The sequence below is a fragment of the Stigmatopora nigra genome, chromosome 22 (genome assembly GCF_051989575.1).
Source record: "Stigmatopora nigra isolate UIUO_SnigA chromosome 22, RoL_Snig_1.1, whole genome shotgun sequence".
In the NCBI taxonomy this organism is placed as follows: domain Eukaryota; kingdom Metazoa; phylum Chordata; class Actinopteri; order Syngnathiformes; family Syngnathidae; genus Stigmatopora; species Stigmatopora nigra.
In genome coordinates, this window is record NC_135529.1 from 7738468 (window position 1) to 7761488 (window position 23021).

The window sequence follows — 23021 nt, forward strand, 5'->3', positions numbered from 1 at the left end:
TGCTACAAAAAGGACACTGATTTCTTTCTATTTATCTTGATTTATTTAGTGCCAAACATCCTCCTGTGTTTTAGTGAGATTTATAGTTCTTTTGAATTAGATTTAACAATGAATACCCAAATATTTTTGCAGATGTCCTTCAAATAAAGTTCATTGTTTATATCGAACTAAGCCTTGAGCAAATGTGAGTGATGTCATGCACAATAAGTATCTGACATCTATGATTGGTTTGATGCTTGCAAGCAATTAAGGCTTTCCAATTCGATGTTTTACTTTGTTTGAGAACTTTAACGCAGCAAAAGTTTTGCCTTTCGAACATTCAGAAAAATGCTGCAGATATTTTGTCCTAATTCGAGTAACAATTTGTTTACAAGATGTCAACTCTTCAACTTCATGCTTTTTCAGTGGGTGTATGTTAAGCGAGTTGTATGTTAAGCAAGTTGTATGAGATTATCCTCAGCTGCATGTTGTACATGATGAGAAGCAAACAATAGCCAGGAGCATCTTTGTCATATGAAATAATGTATGCAAACATGCAGTCCTCGGCATGAGCCAATAATGCATATTTTAATATACATCCCATTATTACTTTTTTTTTATGTGCGCTTGTGGGTGTTGAGATGAAGAATTTTTGCATTATGCCTTTTTTTTTAAGTGTGACTTTCAAGGACAAAAAGACCAGCGTGGAAAGAGGAAACTATTATTAACATAGAAAGTATGGTCATGGTGTATTTTGTTTGTATTGAAATGTGATAGGATTGTAAAATAAAATGCTTTTGTTCTACTGCGGCAACATTGAGAGCAACCTGACCAACAGCATAACAATGAAGATCATTGGCAGCCCTGCAATCTCTTTTCAAGGCTCTATAGCCCCCCGATTCTCCCACACAGCACTCAGCCTTTGAGCCAGCCCACCTCTTTTCCCTCCTACCAACAGGTAAAATATCTAATATCCAAGTCTAAAGGCTCACTCAAAAATGAACTTGCACTGTATTTCATTCATTCCTCTAAAAAAAATCTCAAACATAAATTAAAGTGAACGTTGAACAGTGACAAAATTTGAATAAACACCAGCAAAAGTGGACATAATCACATAAGCAAACAAATTATACATGCCTCTGCTGCTTATCTAAAAATGAATCTGCAGAATGAGTGAGTTCTAATTAGCAATTCATATTAGGTGCACTTGTCTGCCATAGATAATTAGATTAAATTGATATTTGCTTCATTCCATCCATTAGTAATTTGCCTTAAAGACCTTCAAGTTTGTTTTCCACTTGCTAATCAGTATTCCCTTCAATACTGCAACAAAATCATATAAAGTTATGGGAAAATTATGTATTTTTATTTTATATTCAGCCACTTTAACTCATTCAGTGTTCTGCAACTATTTATACTTTATTGTGACCTAAATAAATATTCATTAATGACATAGTAAGTCCCATAAAGTAGGTATTTTAACCATTTTCTTCCAAAGTGAGCCCCTTGCATATATTTAGATTTGTATTGATTTTATAACTTTTAATATTGTTCAATACAAAATGGGTAGGTAATTAAGTTTGGGATTGCCGATCATTGTAAAGGAGGAAAATAGTTTGCAACATTTGTATGAAAATCACACCATCCCAATGACTTTGCCTGCAGGTAAAACTATATAATCATAACACAATGTCATTCTTGGTCATTCGGCAAACGTTAACAAAACCCTGAGGGTTTACTGCACTATCAAAATATCCAATAACTAATATGCGCCTCGATGAAGGTCAGCATGGAAATTTGCTATGTATGATAACGACGATTGAAGGATACCCATTTCAAATCGAGTGTTTAGTTTTAACACAACGCCTCTCCTGAAGGACAAGGTGGCAATATATATTTCCCAGTGGACATTACGGAAAAGGTCTACATTTTTATATCATGTTTTGACCTGTAAATGACAAACTCTGACTGTCATGTGTAATAATTAAGGTAGTTAATGCTTTGAAATTCAATCTTCCTACTAATAATTGAGTTTGTAGACAAGTATTATGAAAAAAGATTCTTAAGAAATAAAATATTGCCTATCTGGATGTTGGTCATCTCCCCAAAAAGTGACGTTAACAAGCTGCAACTGAATCAAGGCTGCTTACACGAGAACCAGACAAGAAATTGCCTCCGCTCAATGAGTTATGGGGGTCGTATTGATTTGTGTTCCAAGACCGCTTTTTACATCAGTCCTATTTGTTTGGAAGTAATTGAACCTGTCCTGTTGTTACAAGTAGCCATTTCAATGTCAGTCTGTTCATTTCTATCTTTTTTTAACATGCCATGTTCTGCAAAGGGCAAAATTCCATAAATATATTGACATTTGTTAACTTGAGGTCGCGTTAATATGACTGAAAGAACAGCTTTGTGAATAAAGACGCATAATGAACGTAGATATGATTCAACAATGAACCGTAGAAATGGCAAAGAATGCCTAGTCAGCAAAATGACTATACTCTTCATTTGCACATTCATTCATACATCCATCTTTCATGCCGCTTCGACTGTATTTAATTAAGTACTTTGATGAGTCGATTAATTATTTTACAATGACATTTCAAGACGTATTCCAAGCATAATCGGTTAACAGAAGGCGATTAATTACTCTGTCACTATACTCAGATGATAAATGGATATATTAAAGATTAAGGATCTGAAAATGGAGAACCACAAATATTTTACTGGTCTTATCTCCTTAGTTTTCACTTTTAAGTGCAAAAAAAAACAGGGCAGCAGATGGTTATGCATTTTTTGGCAATTTCCCTGACTGGAGCTTTAGCGATTACCCTCTCAAACGATAATGAAAAGACGACAAAAAAAAATAAGAACGTTGGCACTGATGGCTATGTAGATAGCCGCTTTTATTGGAGACGAAAGCGACAGCATTTTTCCCAGTGGTGCTTTAAACACGGATGACCCTGAGAAAAGGCAGGATAGATTAAGACCAGCTTGGGGAGGACTGACACCTTGACTGGATTTTCTACGAGTTCTTTGGACCTTACATGAGAATTGTTGCTATTGTGATTCCAAAATGGCTCTCAATGGACATCAGCATTATTTAAACAAACCCCAGAAAGTCATTTGAATTCCAGAAGAATTATTTAGGTATTAAAATCAGCTAATAGGCAATAGAATATATTCAAATTGGGTTAAAATCTATTTGAATACGGAACCAGGCAATGTATGATAAATATAGTGAGTATTTGAGGAAGGGAATTGAGTCTGGACAATTTGTGCTGAAATTGGAAACCGTTCAGGCATTTCTTTAGGTTTTTTTTGTATTTAATGTTGTTTTTATTGCCAGTTAGGTGATAAGCGAACCCACTGTTTGTCTTGTCAATGTAATGACGTTGTTGTATCGCTCAGTGCTGGGGCCACTTGTTCAAAATGATACAGATCAGTAAGGTTGTTATCTTCCATCACACTAATGCCACCATCCAGGTACACGGATGGGGAAAGGGGGGGAAAGCCCTCAAATGAACCTTTTCAAGCATGAACTACACATTAGGTCCTTTAGGGCTTCATTTCATTCCTTTCGGGAAAATAGTATACATTTGTATAGGACTGCATACACGAGTATGAAGATGAATATTTCATGACAACACACGGAAAGATTACCATTCTGAATGTAGTATATGGTATGCGTAACATCTTATTTAAGAATTGAATAAGAATGGATCAGGCCGTCGTTGCTTTCATCCTACGGATGAACGCACAAGATCAACAATGTGCTGCCGAGTGGGGAAAAATGCTCAGACCGCTTTGTGACCGTATGGAATTCGAGACTATCGTTGCGAAAGGGAAAGTACAAAGAAAATTGAATTCACTTATAAGAATGAGCCATAGATTGCAGAATAGGGCACAGCTGAACAACTCTGTGCAGCTTAATCAACTTTACATTTCCACTCAGCAGAATCTTTTCATCTGTGGGAAATGCGAATGAAATCTTAAGGAGAAGTATTTACTTTATCCAGATATAACAAAGTAATCCCTCACCATTTCACGGTTCAACTTTTGCGGCTTCACTACTTTGCAGATTTTTTTTCGGGGGAAATTATTTTTTATTTTTATTAAATTTTAATTTCATAAAAAAACAGAAGCGACTCTTGCCACGAAGACTCAGCAATAAAGAAATTCTATATTATTTATTTTATATAGGGGTGACCCTACTTCACGGTTTTCCGATTATTGCAGCCTTGTCTTGTTCACATTAACCGGGATATTTGATGGATTGAAGTATACAATTATATTAGGTACAATTATTTAATTATTAGCATTCATAGAGTATGAAAACAAGAGACTGAAAAAGAGGAAAAACTGGGATGACACTGAATACTTCTTTTCCTAAGCACCCATTATAATTGTAGCCAACAGGAGACAACCATTGCGTTTTCATAGTGCGATCAACCAGAAAAGACTTCTGCGGGTGGCCCCTGAACAATTGACTTTGGGAATAAGAAAATATTCTGTCATTCAGGTAGGAAGGAGCATGTGTTGGGGTAGAAAAGCCTTTGTGCAAAGAGGAGAGAGAGAGAGATGTACTATATAGGGAGTAACGTGCAGTATTTCAAACAGGGCGGCAAGTCATTCCATTAAGATGGCTGTTCCTCCAACAATAATAACTCACTGTGCTTGTGCTCACTTTGTATTCTGTGCATTCTTCTCTATTTGTCCTGACCTCAAATGACATGTTGTTTAGCCAGTGTTAAGAGCTGTGCATAATTCGTTCAAATTCTAGACAGTGGGGTAGGTTATGCTTCTTCCCTGGCATTAACTCTTTGGCAGCATTGTCATTGGGTGTGTCTTTCTTTCTTTCTTCCTTTCTTTCTATGACTTCAAAAAATACAGTGGCTCATTATATATTGAGCATTCCTGAAAGCACACAAGCCGCCACGTTCCCGGCTTGGCAGCATGAGTCCTCTTTGCCCCCGGTTGTTGTCATTTCAGGAAGCCCCGGTGGGAATTGGCCACTCTCCGCTATGCACTTCCTCTCCTACGCCAGTGTCTCTCCCCGTCAAAGGACGATGAGTGACAAGGAGATCCTGCGAGGTGCCTTGAGGCGGCACATCTAAAGATTTCGTTCTAATTCCATTATGCATCTCCACCATGCTGTAAACGGCAAGGAGAGCTTATCATCCATGTGAAACATTGTTTCGCACCAGCCAAATAAGCCAATCAAGCCCAGCCAAAGTGAGTTTGACCAGTACCGGGACATGTGTTGAGGAAAAATCTCTGATGCGTGAAGTTCATTAACCACCTACATATCCTGTGCATTAACAGCTGCTTGTTTTGGCCTTATGGGATGCCCCCGACTAATGTTTTCTGCGACTTTGAGCTACACTCTGATCACCCTAATAGGGTCGGACAGCAGCACTGCAGGATGTCAAGCCATGTAATGTCCTTTGAATAAAATCAGAGGACAAATGAGACTAGCCATCAGGTCATTAGGCATCGTGCCAAGTATGTCGTATGCTAAATACGTATTCGGGGGAACTGTGAAGCCTGAGATGATGAACAAACATCATCACACAAGCCTCCAGTTTTGCATGGCAAACGTTTATGAGTCACACATTTCACAATGGGTCAGAGATTTGGTCAAAGTAAAGGCTTAATTTGAACTGACTTGTGCTCATTGAAAAAAAATATACCTTATTTTCCTATTGCTTAAGGGTATTTGTTCTATACTTGATAAATGATGATGATGACAACAATGTTCATTTCTATATCAGACCTTAAATCTAAAATGTATCAAGGGCTCCAATAAAATCTAAAGTTGACCACCCACCCCTACAATATTTAAATTCAAAATTCAATTCTATTCACAAACATAGTGTGTGTACATGATTAAACGCAGTTACCTTCACGGTATATTAACATCATCTTAAAATGCTAATGGCACTTTCTAGGAAAAGGCTCCCTTGCTGAGTTAAGAAATAAAGAATGGTCTTCAGGCATCGCAACAAATCCTTTTGATGTGTCTCCATGTGTTATGCGTGGTGGCGGCGACTGTGTAACTACAGCTTTGCTGTCTTCCTAAAAGTCTGTGTTCAAGCGTTACTGTTGATGCCTTAGCTCATCCTAGCTTGGATTGACTCATGTGTACCCAGCCTCTCTCAGTCTCTCACACACTCACACATGCGCACACGCACATGCACAAACACACACACACAATTACAGGACTGCCAAAGGTGATGCTGGCATCCAAATAGCAATTACGGGGGAAATGGCCATGTCAAATCCGACAGCCACAACAATTTCCGTTTGTCTAGATAATTACAAGCATCTCGATCGTGGCACTCAGCTGTGGCAGAAAAGATACAATGCATGGCGAGATTTACCATATAGAACTATAGATATCTATATAGGATATTTCCAGAATACGGGATGGATAAAGTTATCCAATCCAATATACCCACCCCATGAATACATGGCGTCCACATCAACGTATTTTCAAAATAATCCAAAATTTGACATAAATGGACATTATTATTTTGAAATTATTCACCATTAATGTATTTTTAAATTATTTGTGTGTTTTTAATCAATACATAAAACTACATTCATGAAAACTGAACAAAAACAAACACCCCCACTGAGAAGGTTAAGCATCCAATTCAATTAAACTGGGAGGACTGGCATTGTCAATGGCCAATAAGTTTAATGTGGGCTTTATTAAGGGTTAACACTGCCTAAGTAAGAGACCTGTCAGTCTCCGGTACCTGCTATTTTAAATCATTTCCAAGCACAATAAAATAATGTAAATTTCCCTCCACACAGTATTTTCTCTAAAAAAAAGTGTTTGGCAAACAAATTCTTACCTGTTCCAAAGATTCAATTCCTCCAATTCCTCAAGAGAACTTCTTAAACAGTCCTTTGCATTCTTCAATTATGTTTAGGCATTCCATTCTGTTGAGGAAAAATAGCAAATGTGTTATGTTGTAAATTTTCCACATAGGGAATTCCCTATCAAGCAATAACTGATAAGCTTATGTTTGTTTGGGGCAATGCTCCCTTCCTTTGGCAAACAATTGTGGTATTAACTTGGCAAAACAATGAGTTTTGCAATCCATACAAAGCACAATGTAAATAATCTGCATTCCACTGGATAGAAAATAGCTACTGCCATCTGGGTGTGAGGAAATGGAATCCTATTGTTTGAAAAAGAAAGAAAGAAAGAAAGGTAATGCCTCTTTGTATTGTGCTTCATTTCAATATTGTGTCTCTCTTTGCATCCAAATTGCTGTCAAGCAACCAGATTTCAAAGTACTAGTACATAAAATATAGGCTGCGGTGGTAAATTGCATGTATCTATAAGTACCACTAGATGACAGTCTTTTCCTACATGTGATATGTGAGGGCCGCATAGTCCATGCTTCAAATTTTGATATTTTAACATGGTTTTTATCAAATCTGGTAGAACTTTATTTCAAAGAATTTATGGTCATTGTATATATTTTTAGTTAATAGGTTAGAATAAACATTTTAATTGGAGATAATAAACCTTAAAGCACCATTAAGGTGAAATATAACAGAAAGTGTAATTAGATACTGTGCAATATATGAGATGATGTTCTTAGGAGATAGGTTGAAAAAATTAACATTAATATATTAACATAATTTTTATGCTTTAATAAAAAGGGTGGTATTGTTCTAACACCAGATGGCAGCCTTTCTTTAGAAAAGTGCTTAGCCTGTTTGATCACATTTCGATTAGCAATGATCCAAGCTTTCTCCAAGACGTCATAAAGAATGTCATTATTTAGCTGAAACACCAAAAAAGACAAATTTTTATGTAAGGATTTGACAAGGGTGATGTAAATTGATAATTTACCATTTGATAGAAAAAATAAATAAATTAGGTAATCAGAAAAGAAAACAAACCATTAATTTATACTTTGGGGTCATTTTGACTTGTTTGATGGATAAAGTCAATACACAAGACTTTACCCTTTGAAACTTTGGCGCATATTCCTAAAGCATCACACTTACTACATGATCTACTATCTACCAAATCTGCAAAAATCAAAGGAAAATTAAGCAGGAAGAAGTGAATTTTCACAAATTGATACAAGGTTGGGTTAACTCTGACATATCATGCAAATAATTTTTGCATGCAGACATTTTGAACTGCCAATTTAACAAAAAGCTGACCTCCAGTGTGGTTACTTACAGAGCTATAGCATGGCTGAATGTACAGTACGTCTCATAATTGAAGGGATTAACAAGATTAGTCATTTGTAAAACCTTTGCAGAACCCGTCAATTCTCATTCTTTTGTTTGAATGCCCATAATTTCTCAAATTTCTGCAGTTTGTGGGGAATGTGTTAGTTTTGGTCTGAATACACTCAATTTGTTTGAAGAGATTTAAATTTAACACCTGTTTTTAACTTTTTGGGCACATAATCCCAAACTGGACACATTTCTATCATGTAAACATTTAGAACAATAGAATCCATCTTTTCTACACAGTGCTTATTATATTTTGTTAAATCAAACATTGACAAAATGTGAAAAATGAAAACAATAGGCCTATCCACAATGTTTATCAAACAATATGTTTGTATTTATAATTGTGTGCATTTAATCAGAAGAAAGTCAAGAGAAAACTGACAGCTAATTTTAGAATAAGCCAGCAAATTTGAATTTGAAAAAATGGTGTTTTTTTTTTTTACTAAAATTCAAATGTAAACAAGAATCTACTCCTGCCACTAAAAAAGCAAGTCTCATTATGGGGGATGTTGCCGTTTCAGCGTCTGCAATTGCTCGTCTGTTGTTGCCGCCTGACAGATGATCTGCTTATAGGCTTTACTGTAAGGTGCCGGGCTGCCCGGATAAAATTGTGGTGCGCTCTGCTACTCTCTCCAGCTCTCTCCGACTTGACCCCTAAGGTTAATCTCAACTGGTTCCAACCCAGTTGTGAAGGACATGTACTGTAAACAGTCCAAAAATGCCTACAAACATTGAATATTTTCCTTTTTTCATTCCATTACCAGATTCCCACTGAAAAACATGGGACTGAATGATATTCCAGTGCCATTGCCAGCACTAAACGTCAAATTAATTCATATTTTAAAGTGACATGTAAAGTGCTTTGGTTTAACAGTAAATTGCATAAAAGGTCATACGAATATGGTCCATGTTTGAATGAAGTGAACATCTGTAAAACACATTGATACCTCATGCGCATCACCGACATTGAAGCCGGATCTTGGGCCGCATATCCCCCCCCACTCCACCTTCCTGGCAGCGTATGCCTGACGTTAGCCCACCCCGATATGGATCAGCTGTAGAGCAATTGAGCCTTATCAGTTTCCTTTTTCTTTATCGGGTTCCTGTCTTTGCTGATGAGTGATAGGCAGGCAGGTTCATGTGTTTGGATGTTGCTATTGTTTGGAGCTCACAGATTTATCGGGGAATCACATCTAAAAGGGGTCTTGACTGTAAACAGAGGGCATGTCGCTTTGTTTAGTTTGATTGAGTTTGTGAAGTCGCATCTGCGGGATGAAAGTTCATGGGGTTTTTGTCTTTTTTAAAATAGAAAATTAACACAGTAAAGATGGCTTGTAATTACTACACTTTTTACAATAAGTGATAAGGGAATTCCGTCAGCTTTTTAGGGAGGATAATTCTATTGTTACTCTTGGGTCTACATTTTTTTCATGTATTGTTAAATACTTACTTACCATTAAGTTATTAATACCATTAATTATAACATCATTGAACAAATAACTTCAAAAACAAGGCCTCTCTGTCCTTAAAAGTCATCTAAAATGCTGTTTCATTTTCATTCTAACTCATTTCTATATTCCTGATAAACAATTCCATGAAAGCAAGTGAGCGACTTGAAAATTGCTTTGTAGGAATTTAAAAAATAGAACATGCACCCCCCCCCCCCTAAGTGCAACACAAAAACAAACCATTGATCTTAACTGTACAAAGAGGAATCAATTCTAGTTCAAAAATGACCAATTACCGATTTCGAAATACGCAGTTTCTGGGTATGATGACAATTAGGCTTTTGTTGTTGATGACAAAGCCTATGTCCGATTATTAAATGACATTTCTTCTCAGTACAGACCTAACATGCACTCATTACCCTTCCTTCAAGACATAAGAGGTTCAGCCCATTCCACGTAACAGAGGAAGACCTTTTATCTGATTATAATATTGACGTGTTTATCTTTTATCTTTATACACACTATTTACGAGACCCTAAAACACACTATCAACAACACAGTCCACTTCATTTGCACATGTGTCAGTCATGGTTGTCACGGCCAATATCCGCTCATTACATCATACCCTTTATCTGCTCCGCTTGAGATGATGTGTTGGTCTAAAAAATGTAATTAGTTGACTCACTTGCTGTCAATGCCCCAAAAAGGAGATATTGGATTTCAACCGGCAAATTCAGACCAACAATAAACCGCCACCCAACCTCTTGGGTGCTCAGATGTTTGGTCGCTGGTCTTTTGGTCGCTAGTCTTTGGGGTCACTGGTCTTTTGGTCGCTGGTCTTTTGGTCGGTGACAGAAAGTTTACTGTTGAAGCCAGCTCTCATAATTATATTCATAAGAGAGAGTTTCATATCTAAGAGAGAGAGTTTAATATCTAAGAATGAGAGTTTAATATCTAAGAATGAGAGTTTAATATCCAAGTACTGTTTAATATCCAAGTACTGTTTAATATCTAAGTACTGTTTAATATCTAAGTACTGTTTAATATCTAAGTACATTTGACCGGCGACCAAAAGACCGGCAACCAAAAGGCCAGCGACCAAAAGACCAGCGACCAAAAGACCAGCGACCAAAAGACCAGCGACCAAAAGACCAGCGACCAAAATACCAGCGACCAAAAGACCAGCGACCAAAAGACCAGCGACCAAAAGACCGGCGACCAAAGGTCCGGCGACCAAACGTCCGGTCACAAACTTCTATGGCAACACGAGTCCATCTGGACTTGAATAAGACGGAGCGTTGGTCCTTTCAAAGTATGACGAGCGATATGAATAATTATAAAATAATGGCGTGTCTATATAAATAGTAGGCCATGTCTGTTCCAACAGTGGCACTGCCTCAATGCCTGAATCAGCTGCAGCTGTGTGTAGGCGTGTGCGCGCAAACTGCACAGGACAAAGGGAGCGAACGGGGAACAATGGTAAGGCCTTGTGGTGGAACTGAGGCGAGACAGTATGTCTGCGGAGCCGTCAGCCGCCGAGTCTTAGGAGGAACCTCTAGCGCCACACAGGAAAGCTCTTTCTCCAGAGCTGCCGAAAACACACACACACACACACACACACACACTTGCAGGCACACGCAAAGGCACACTGATATACAGACAATGGTGAATAAAAGAGGCCCCCCATCCTGGCCAAGCCCTGGACTTGTCTGGACGGTAACTCCAGGGACTCATCTCACTTCAAGTCAGAACACAGCGGCCGGGCAGACCTACGCACCCAAAGGTCAGAACATTCATGGAAGATTTGACAGATTGAGAGATGTACATTGTCTGCTTACGCAGCAATTTACGGTCAAGGTCTCGGAAAAGGCCAATTACTGTCACCTATTGACCTTTTGTGTCAGTAGCTTTCCTGCTCCATTAAAACTTATACACCCTATTGTTTTTCTCCTATTGGTACTGTACTGTAAAACTAATAAAACATGGAAGAATAACTAGAGTTTTAATTTATTTGTTGGCATTGGGTTTAACTGAACTGGGAAGACTGTTTGATGACTGCCAACCTTCCCAGTTAAAAATGGACTGGACCATTGCCATTTTCATTGATGGTGATGCACTAACAGAGGTTGAAATATATGTGGATCGGGATTAGTGAAATCAAAATTATTCTAAACACAAAACATAACTGACCATTGTGATAGATAGCGAGTTGTTAAGATTGAATTTATGCTTACAATGCTACGGAAACAAAATTGTCAAATATATCAAAAGTGTGTATGTTTTCATTACTTTCGGGAAATCGAATGAGTAGATTAGGTTAGATAACGTTATTCATCCTGTAATCGGGAAATTTCAGTGTCACAGACACGGGAAAAGGCATTTTAGACATAAATAAATTGGTAATAAATTTGTTCATAAATAAATAAGCGTGTTGTTGAAATATATACATACATATATAAATATAAATAAAAAATGTATCCTATTGTACTGTAATGATTATTAAATGTGTGCATTATCTATAAGTAGATTGTTCAAAGACCCATGAATCCAATCAAATCAGATTGTGCAGACTTTGACTAGAAAGTGGTCCAAAGAATGGAAATTGTATCATCCTGTATGTAATTGACGATTTACAGATAAAGGAATGGCATTTTGTTGAGTGTTTACCACGCAGTGGCTTTTGCATGAGACATCATGATAAGAGCAAGTGTTAACAGTTAGAATTTTTATAACTGTTTGCCTCATTTAATTACTGTCTTAAAGTGCGCTGAGGAAGGTAGATCCGCTTTTACAGTCGAACAAGCATCAGCGTATATAGATGTTCCACTACTAAATAAATGTATTGTCATCACTCTTGTAGTGATGTAGCCAGCGATTCTCTAAGGACGAAAAAAACTCTATAAAGTGACATTCCTTGCAAATTTGTGCCATTGTCAACAGTCATTGTTACGCAAAGCAAAATCCATGATGCAGAAGCCCTTTAGAAATTCGCACTTAGGATGTGACGAAAACGACACGGTCCCACAGCGAGTGGCGCACAGGTGACAAATCACGTCACTGGAAAAGCAGACAAATGAAATTCCAGAGTACAATTCGTACAACAGCAAGGGGCATACGCAAACTGAGCCAACAAAAAAAAATCCAGCTGACTGCGAGTGCAACAGCGCCTGCAGGGAGAACATCTGCATAAAAAACACTTGGACAGAACAGTTGGATTGAATGCCAGGAATCCATCTTTGACGCTGCGGAATTGTGTTCCCGTCATGAGCCAATCCGGATGCGGGGGGTAAAAAAACAGTGAGTCAGACAGCCTGGCGCGCTAGCACGACAAGTATACCCCGTTCTTTTTCCTGCACTCATCCTTTGCAAACATAGCATCTTCCTGTAGAAACACAGTTGACATCACTGGAGCTGTCTGACCTTTCCTCTGGATTGACCACTCGGCCTGCCAGCCGCTAGTGACACGTGCCACAGAAAATAGGCCAGCGTTTTGGCTTGAATGATCAAACGCGCTCAAGGGGCATCAACTTTGTCAGTCAGGGTTAAGTAGGAGGCTGCTCGAGGATTAACATGAAACCAAAATGTGACACAGCAAGCAGGCATGTAGGACAGTGTTAGGATCTTTGGCTATTTGGTAGATAGCAAAAGTGAAATGCATCTTCAATCATATTGGGGAAAAATTAGCTATGCTTTACCGGTTAAAAAAAAAACTAAATAATATTGCATTACATGGGTGATTTTTTTAAATGCAAATGCATATGAAAAGATGATTCAAATAGTGATATATTCCTAAAGAAGTTGTTTTTATGGCGCAGCCATTGGCGAAAATGCTGACTAATCTGCAACAACAGCATGTCTTGCTCAGTTCCTCATGCAAGAGCTCAGTTTGAACCAGTTTGCTCTGGAAACGAGTTGCCTACCACTCCCTGCACTGTAATCATTGATATAGCGTTTCTATGCGTCACCCGATTCGTCGGCTTCTGCTACTTCTATTCTTGAAGGGAGAAAAACAAGTTTTGTCTTTGTTCATATATGGAACATATCACTTTGTGAGGGGAAAGAAATTACATGTTTGTTTCCATTATATACCCTGAAGGAAAACTGCATTTTTTTTATCAATTCATTAAAACCATTTAGAAGTTAATTTAAATTAAGATTTTCGAAAAATCAAAAAAATGCAATATTTTCATCTTTTCAATGATTATCAACTAAGTTTATGCTAGAATAAATGGGAGCAAAATCTCGACACATTATTTGAGCTCAAAATTACATTATTAAAATTGTCACACAATAAGATAAATGTAATCTCCCATTTTATAATGAAACCAGTAAGTTGCATGTAATATTTATGAAATTTGTTAAGAAATTTAAGTTTGTTTATGCCATACAGGTAGTTCAAAATAAATGAGGACATTTTACATCAGAAATCATTACATAACATGATTTTTAACACTGTGCCATTTATTATACAAGATAATGGAACCTACAATTGATAAACGAAGTGCAGATTGAACATTTTCTACAATCCAAATGTCAAGTTAGAAAATTTGACCTAGTGAAACATTATTTATGGCTTGTTATCTCAGAATCTATCTCTGATCATTCCCATTTAGAGTTTTTTTTAATTATTTGATTTTATTCGTCTTATTATTTGATATTATTTCTAGCTATTGCACCAACACTTGATTTTAAAGCAGATTCTAATCTTGTGTATCTAAAAGGTTTGTTATTTATAGACTTGTGTTATGGTTAGCATTTCACATTGCCATAGTTGTGATGTAGCCTCTCCCTCCCTACACCCACACCTTTACCCTCTGCCTTCCTCTAACTGACGTCCAGGTCCGAAGGCTGTCCGCCACACTGTCTGTTGACATGAAAGCGGTTGCTGTTTCTAGGGTTGATGAAAGGCAGGAAAAGGGTGGGGAGGACTGAACCAAGTCCAGAACGGCACACCGCAGCCAACACCACACAGACAATTGCTTTGAATATTTAGCTTTCTATTCCTCAACAATTGAATGGCCATAAAAGGTTAGTGGGGGGAATAAAACATCTGTCCCTGAAGTACTTGAGCCAAAAAAATGAGACAATTGAGAGATTGAAGTGTAAAATTAGACAATTGTCAGAGTGAAAAACTGTTAGGTGAGTGATGTGTAGCTAAATTGAGAAATGATAAATAATGTCTAATGACAATGAAAGCATATATACAGATATATGCATATAGATATTCATATCTTTATATGGTTATATATAGATACACCTATACATAACATATACACCTATATACACACGTGTGTGCAGAGTGGGGAGGGTCATTTTAACATATAGTGAGTTACAAGGGATAGCAATGTGTCAAAGGAGAGAGTAGTCACATTTGACCCAAGGGGTGATGTGTATTTCGGCTTAACACTCTATACAGTATGCCACGGCACGTGACAGATACACCAGAGCGGTGGCGTCATGCGAACAACCCAAGAAACTGGTTTGAGCTGGTCGAGTGACTGCTAAAGCAAACAGATTAGGAGCATCCACTCCAACCATGTCATCAGCAAAGCCTTGTGCAGGCAGCACCAGTTACCCGTGAATAAAAAGCCTTAAAAACACACCCCGAATCAACTCGTAAAATTGAAGATTTACAATACGAGGATGATGATTTGAGTAGGCATTGACTAGTGATTTCTGATTTCTGTGGAGAGGGATCAAGCTGAAGTTAAAGACGCAAAGCCTGGCTACGTCTAAAGCTTGTAATGCTACTTTAGCAGGTTCTTATCTAGAGTAAAGGGATGATTAAAAAGACTCCGGCACAAACACAGCGCAGCAGAAGCACCCCACCCTCCCCAGCCTGAGCTGAACTGGTTCTCGCCGGTCTGATGTGGTGTATGGCTGTATGAGGGAAACCCAGGGAGGCTTAATCACATCCTTCTCTGACTAATATTCACCCTCCAATGGGCTCGTCACGTTAGAACAAAGAGAAGAGGGCAAACAAGAAATATGCTAAACCCATGCTTTATGAAGAACAAAAATTGGGCAAAGTTACATGACTCATGACTATCAGGAGCACCAAGCATGCCTCTAATTAACTGTCAATATGCTGACTGTAATATTTCTATGGCAACCTCTGATGAGTAGACTAATAATGACAAATAGTTACTACTATCAGTCATTTTTATGCCCCTATACTTTTGGTGTAATTGCCAATAATTCTATATTCATCAAAATAAACTGCTGATGCGTTTATTTTGTATTTTCTTTGTAGTATTTAGGCTTCTCAAATGAACTTCTTGGCTTTTTTCCCAAAAAATGTTTTGATACATATTGATAAGAGTATTTTGGAGTCAAGTCCACATAGAAACAAGTGGGCAGTGATGCATAAAGAGAACAAAGCAGAAGGTAACTTTTGTAAACAAAGGTATTTATTCAAAAAGGACAAAGATCAGGACATCATTGATGAAAATCATTGTGCTATTTGACACAAGAGTAACATTAGGAGCCACTACAGTGACAATGTTCATGTAGAAAAAAGAAGGCATGTGTATAGGACAGGCATCCATGAAGGTTCTTCTTCTGGCACTAGAAATGTCACATTGTTGCAGTTTTCCACCAGCTCCTCTTTGTCTGCTGCTGCTGCTGCTTTGCAGTGGAGCGTCCACTCGAGTGAATTCGAGTCTCAAGAAAACATTCTGTCCATTATTTCATCAGGTAGCTTTTCTGCTCGCATCCAGTCACGGCGAGATTCTCCATCACCGCGTTGCCGCGAGCTGGCCTCGCCATCAGCATCTTGCTGGCATACGGCCATCGCTCTCGCGGCCATCGGCGTTCGAGTCCCATTGGAAGAGCAGTCGAACGGGTCCAGGGCGGCTACAAGTCGAGCCAAGTGAGAGAGGACCGCGGCGGCTATCGCCGCGCCGAATGACGGCCCGTCAGCGGAATTTCAGCATCTGCCTGAGCATACCGGCGATCTGGAGGAACTTGTCCTTCTTCCTCTGCTTTAGAGCCATCAACGCCCGGGCCGTCTCCTCGGGGTCGTGCGAGTAGGAGAAGATGCTCCTGACCCGTTCCTCGGCCTTCATGTCGCCGGTCTTCTGGAAAAGTCTGGTCAGGGCGTCCTGACTGACATTGTCGAAAATGTTGGCTACAGCTTTCTTGCGGTGAGCCGTGGCAAACTTGTTGCCGTGGACGGAAGGACTGACGCGGCGGCAGTCCGAAGACACGTAGGTGGACATCTCGTCTCTGGCTTTGCGGGGCTCTGAGGCTGAGACGAAGGCTGAGCGAGCTCTCCCGAGCGGCTTGTGAGGCTGAGTGAGTGAAGGAGAGCGGAGGCTGCGTGTATTTATGCTGCTGAGGTGGGAGGATCTCTCCGCCAGCCCGCCACTGGTGACATCAGCAGTTGTGAAGCAGAGACAGGTCGCTTTCCCCCTCTTGTAAAATGAGCGATACGCCTGCCAGCTGGCTTTGTTGTTGTTGTTGTTGAAAATGCGAACCGACCCTACTTTTTACTTGCATGTAAATGAACAATCACTCCAAAATACCAGAAATCCCAACAGTTGCAGGAGTTTAAAACAAAAATCATTTCATCTTTGGAAAAACTGTCTAGGTAGGAGATAGAAATAAAAGATCACGGATCTGTGATGTGATATTTTCCATAACGCTGTAGCTATGAAAGCCTGCTATGTGCAAAAAGGTGTGGGGTTTCAGAATCAAATCACACCACGACAATGTGGTCGCTTTCCCTCACATTACAGAATGCACCTCGATTTGCTTTTAACAAGCCCGAGACCACCTTTCTAGCCTCGGAACAGGTATTTACTCCACACTGCAGTTCGCCAAGTAGTCACGGCAATGTAAAAAAGACAAACTTTTTGTCATGACTCTGGAGCCAACAGTACTGGTATGAATCCATTACAAGATACTGAATCCTAAATTGCTCTTTTCACAAGATATGCATTGTTTTTGTGCTATCTATGAAAAATCTATTTCAAAAACAGATGACGACCACAACATATTACACATGGTTTACCCTAAACTCTGGACTTGTTTATCCATTTAGTTTACCAAAAATGACAGTCTGAAATGAATCAGCATTTCTGGAAACCTTTAGTGAATTTGGACTACAACTTATTTTCTTCAACAAGCAGGGTCTTGAGTGGTATTTCCAACCAACATTGACCTGGGGGCATGCTAACTCCCAGATCTTATCTGCTTAAGTAGAAAAGCCAAATTGTCCAATAAATAGTGAAGGTATGAAGCTGGAAAAACCGTTGCTTACACATACCTTTGCATACTAACATCCTGACTACCTTATATGGCAAAAGAAAGTAGTCTATACCAATGGTGATAAGTGGCACAGGAAGTTTATTTTTTCCTGTGAAGGCAGCACATTGAAGGTCATACACAGTATGCCCGGCATGTGGCATTGACTGCCCTGCAAAACAATGAGCCAGGAATCCTTGTTGGTGAACTAGGATTCTGGTCTTCCTGCCAAACATGCTCCCCAAGTCTGTGCGAACAATGCGTCGCCGCAGGATATCTGTCTGCCTACAGGTGGCATGGCTCGACACGGAATGTCAATGCGCTTTTACAGAAAAAAGAAAAACGTTGGCTGCATATTTATGTCTTCGGGCATAAGGCAAGGGCAAGGTACAATGAGACTACAACAGTAAGACGGAAGCCAGAGCCTTGAGCTGTTCAGGCCATCCTCCCGTGTAGACCAAGAAGTCGCACATTATCTTAACAAAAGCGCCATTCAGTTTACACAAGTATTGAGGCTGTGTATTTGTTGGCCCAGAAGAAGGCGTATTCTACTGGGAAAAGCGTAAACATCTTTAAATTTAGCTATTATTGCATAAATAATGTTGGCAGCTATCTCTAAAATAGACAGCAGGTCAAGGAAAATATGAGAGCCCAAACATAACATTTAGTTTACCTATTTACATTATCTTATCCTCTTATTAATGGTAGAAATAGATGAGAAATCAACAGCTGTGAACTCCGAGCCTAGAGAGGTCTGCAATTTGAGCGTGGACTTCATTTGATAAGATTGCGATGCTCTAAATGGACTGTGAGGCCTGAACCTGCCATTTGGGAATCAACTCAAAGCTTATGTAACACAGAGGTTACGAACATTTTTATAGTGGTCGATAAGGAGCCTAGTTCGTTCACCCCAGTGCTCTGGCTAGACAGGCATGAGTATACTGACTAAATAAAAGCAAAATCAAGTCATTTATTTCAGGAAGTACTCCCTTTCCTAATTAGTTTTGACACTTTAGAGCAACCTACTGGATTTTAAAATTTAAACTTTTATTCCAATGCTGGTGGCCTATAAAATCATTTTTTGCCAAGTGATCCTTGGTAGCCAGATACAAAATGCTTACGAATGACTACAACAGTCTTATGCACAGCACGGTGGGCTACTTGCATTATTTATGCTCAATAAATTAAAGGCCACCACAACTAGTGCCTGAGCCAGTACGCACTATCGGTCTCTGAGACCAACATGGCCATTTTAGGAATATCGGACAGTATCGGATTTTGGTCATAACCAATCCCAGCCAGTATTGAAGTATGTTTTAATCCTTGTTGCACATTTCGGCTCCTGTAAATCAAACCACTAGGCAAACATGTCCTCTGTGTTCGACTACCTATAGATACTACAAACCCAAAGACTAAAAGACCATGAATTATTTGCACCAGAGTAATTCTTGACGAGGTACCAGCAGAGGCAAAACTATATGATTTAAAAAACATATATTTGTTTCCATTGCTTAAAATGATAGGCACGAATTGATATTGGAAAACCGTGCCTTGAAATAAAAATGAAAACCAACGTCAAAACATTGGTGTATTCTCGGAAAACTTATTTTTCAGTTGGCGGCTCTCGGTGGAAAACATTTGGGACACACGCACTCTTAGGGGATGCTGCATCACTTGAACTAACGTAACTGATGACTCCCAGCGGGCACTGGGGTTAAAGGAAAAGAATGTTTGGCCAGTGTTGATACAGTAAGTGAACATCAAGGCCTAACTAGGATATGTAACACGCAACCAACACCCAGTGGTGTGGGTTTGGCCTACAATCGCTTATGCAACTGTGTCAGAGGAAATGAAGGGCATTTGGTGCAGGAGTCACTTCCATCATGTCTATTGTGACTCTTAATTTCAGAACCATTGTGTTGATGTATACATGCAAACACTGTACAAACAACGGCTGATAAAACAACTGTCAATGTTGTTGGAACTATTTGTAAGGGTAAAGTTATATATTTTTTTGTATGCTGATGCTCCAGAGTGGTTAGAGAGTCGGCCTCACACTAGGGGTCCACCTGGGTGGAGTTTGCCTGTTCTCCTCGGGCCTACGTGGGTTTTCTCCAGGTACTCTGGTTTCCTCCCACATTCCCGAAAACATGCATGGTAGACTGAATGGACACTAAATTGCCACTAGGTACGAGTGTGGTCGAGAATGGTTATTTCTGTCCTCGTGCCCTGCGATTGGCTGGCCACCAGTCCAGGGTGTCCCCCACCTCTGGCCCAAAGTCAGCTGGAATAGGCTACAGCACCCCACCGCAACCCTAGTGAGGATAAAGCAGTTCAGAAAATGTAAGCGAGAGAGAGTGCTGATGCTCCATGTCATGAGATAGGCAATGTTAGTTTCTATTAGGTCACCGAAACCCTAAACTAAACCAACATAGTAATGTTTGTTATTTTCTTTTTCGATTTGACTGGTCTCAGAAAATCTCCAGGTTCAAATGCACCGTATTGGAAAGAGAGCCCAGCTCACAGCGGCAAGTGGTCCTTACAACAACTAGCAAACGGAATAGAGTTCACATTTCCTGGGTTCTCATATGGTCTTTGGTTCACTCTATCTAGCAGCAGCCCTGGAGGGACCGACCTGTGCATGCAGATTAAATGACAGAGCATTGAGCCCCCACGTACAAGCAGGCAACGCCGGGCATTATCATGCTGAACCGGCTGAATCCGGCTACCACTCGCTTCCCGGTTGGCTGCACCGCAGGAGCCTGAGGTCAAATGTACGGTTTGTCTGTCCACGCAACGGATCCCTCACCGCGGCCGAATCTACGGTTCTCTCTCAATCAGGTGGATCATATTAAGGTCACTGTTGTACAAGATTCACTTGTAGCCTCCATTGCAGCACCCTCGTTTTATGATATCCATCTCATGAATGCATTTACGACTCCTTCATTGTTTAAAAAAAATTAAAAAACCAAGCACAAAACATTTTAAACAACTAAATACTGGCTTGTGTTTTAGCCTTGCACCCCAAAAAAAACACAAAAATGGGCCAAACTGTTGTTTTAGCAGCGGATGTAAAAAAGAAAAATCTACATTAACATGTAATTAGAAGAACTGCTAAATACTAAGTATGACTTAAAAAAAAAAAAAAAAGGATAACAATTGTAAGTAGATTCAGGTAACTGATGGAGTTTGTTTCACTATTTTTGAGCAAATAAGGTACAGTTATGCCACATATCCTTACTCTGGGCGAATTTTAAGTGCTAGCTATGTACCCAATTTGTGAAAATGTTCACTTTACAAAAGTTATGCACTGCACAAATACACATTTCCAATCCACTACCAGTCAAAGTGGATCTTTCTTTCCACGTGTGGGTCATTTCACTCATGTGTTTGGAAGATTTCCTGCCACCCCTCTACCTGTAATTGCTTTTCAGCCATTCGGAAAGCCTTACGAGACTGGAGCCCTGGGAAGGCGGTGTTACAATCTGGGCCATGTCTCCAAAGGATGATGTGTACAATATCCACACAAAGACAACATAATACAAAAGAAGCACAAAGTGATGAGGCCTGGTCAGGCGCCAAGCGAAGGAAAGTGCTGTAACAGCCCTATTGTTCATCGTGGCAGGAGGGCTAGGTCACACAAGGATGAAAATGATCATTACCAAGTCATCAGCGGTTCTTTCTTGGATACCAAAGCAATGCACACCTTTGTTTGGCTTGATAATTAAAATGTTCAACAGCCTTCCCTGTCCAAAGGTGAAAACTTCTTTTGGTTACATGATATTTGGACGAGCGTTGTTTCTGTTATTTATTTAACAAGGTCAGGATAGCCACCAATTAATTTTGTTATATAAACAGGTATATGAAAAGTGACAAGAAAACAATAGATTACATATCTATTCTTCCCAGCAGATCAGTGACTGTTTAGTAAGGATTTATAAATAGGCTTAGGCTAAAAAAACAACTGGAAAGTAATCATTAATTTCTCAACAAAAGGTTTGAAAATGTCCCGGAATGAATACTGTAACCAAAGTCTACACAAGCACAATTATTCATAACCTATAAATGTTATGTAAAACATGTTATTATTTCTTATTTGGCATAAATATCTCTAAAAACGTATAAAATGGGGAAATAAAATGTGTGACTGTCTATTGTTCTGAAACTAAAGTGTCTAAAAGGAAGTCTAGCAGCTGTTCTTTTAGGAAATTCTAACAGCTCAGAAAGGTTTAGCAGTGCTTATGTGGTGACTTGGAGGTGGAACTGAGAATCCCAGCTAGCCTCAGATTGAGGCTGGTTTAAACCGGTATGCTGGGGAGAGAAACGAGCCTTAAGAGCATGCAAGACAAAGAAAGGCCCTTTCGGTCAGGTGTCGTTGAGACATGAGACACGCTGCGTGCAGACTTGTCCAGTATTTGTCAAAGTAAACAAGTCAACTTTTGCTTTCTGCTCGGGCCTCCAAACACACAATAATTGACAACAAGAGATAGGCGCGTGGCAGAGAAAAAGAGACAAGGGAGTGAGAGATAAGGAAGAAACATTGTAATGAGGTCAACAGTCACTCTGTGCACTGTGCAATACTAACAAGATGTGAAGATGAGAATTTAGCAAGTAATTCCATGCTTTTCATGTTTACCCCCGCCCCCCGGCCCCAGATTGATGCAGCAGCACGTGGCCTATTAAAAAACATCCACATGTGCGGCGTCATTTCAGCCAGAACCATTTTCTCTTGTTATATTCCTTGACATTAAACACATGGATTGATTCCTAACAACATTAATAAGTCATAATCAGAACTGATAGATAATACAGTGGATTATTAAAGAAAATACTGCGTTTTATACGTCAGTGCACGATAGATAAAAAAAATAAAGGATCAAATGATGAATCAGAAGATGATGATTTCAACCTGATCAAGACAGTGACAGTCTTTTTCCACTTCAAGTTGGACGCAATGTAAAGAAAACATCATTGTTCGCAAAGTGATCATCATTAATAAAGAGAATCCCTCCACAATGCAAACATATCTGACTGCCTCAAAAATTGTTTCACTTTTCAATATAACATAGTTGA

At 39.3% G+C, this 23021-nt stretch overlaps 1 protein-coding gene and 1 long non-coding RNA gene across 2 annotated transcripts in view; both read right to left on the reverse strand.

The window, feature by feature from the left end:
* The window catches only part of LOC144215387 (uncharacterized), a 42041-nt gene that overhangs the window by 10762 nt on the left and 8258 nt on the right, over positions 1 to 23021 (reverse strand). The window contains exon 3 of the long non-coding RNA XR_013330418.1: positions 6843 to 6930. This is a non-coding gene — a long non-coding RNA (uncharacterized LOC144215387). The remainder of the gene's footprint in view (positions 1 to 6842; positions 6931 to 23021) is intronic.
* On the reverse strand, positions 16090 to 17013 carry LOC144215639 (transcriptional and immune response regulator-like). The gene has a single exon (XM_077744695.1). It carries the CDS (start codon positions 16919 to 16921, stop codon positions 16619 to 16621), a length of 303 nt encoding a protein of 100 aa, XP_077600821.1. The 5' UTR covers positions 16922 to 17013; the 3' UTR covers positions 16090 to 16618.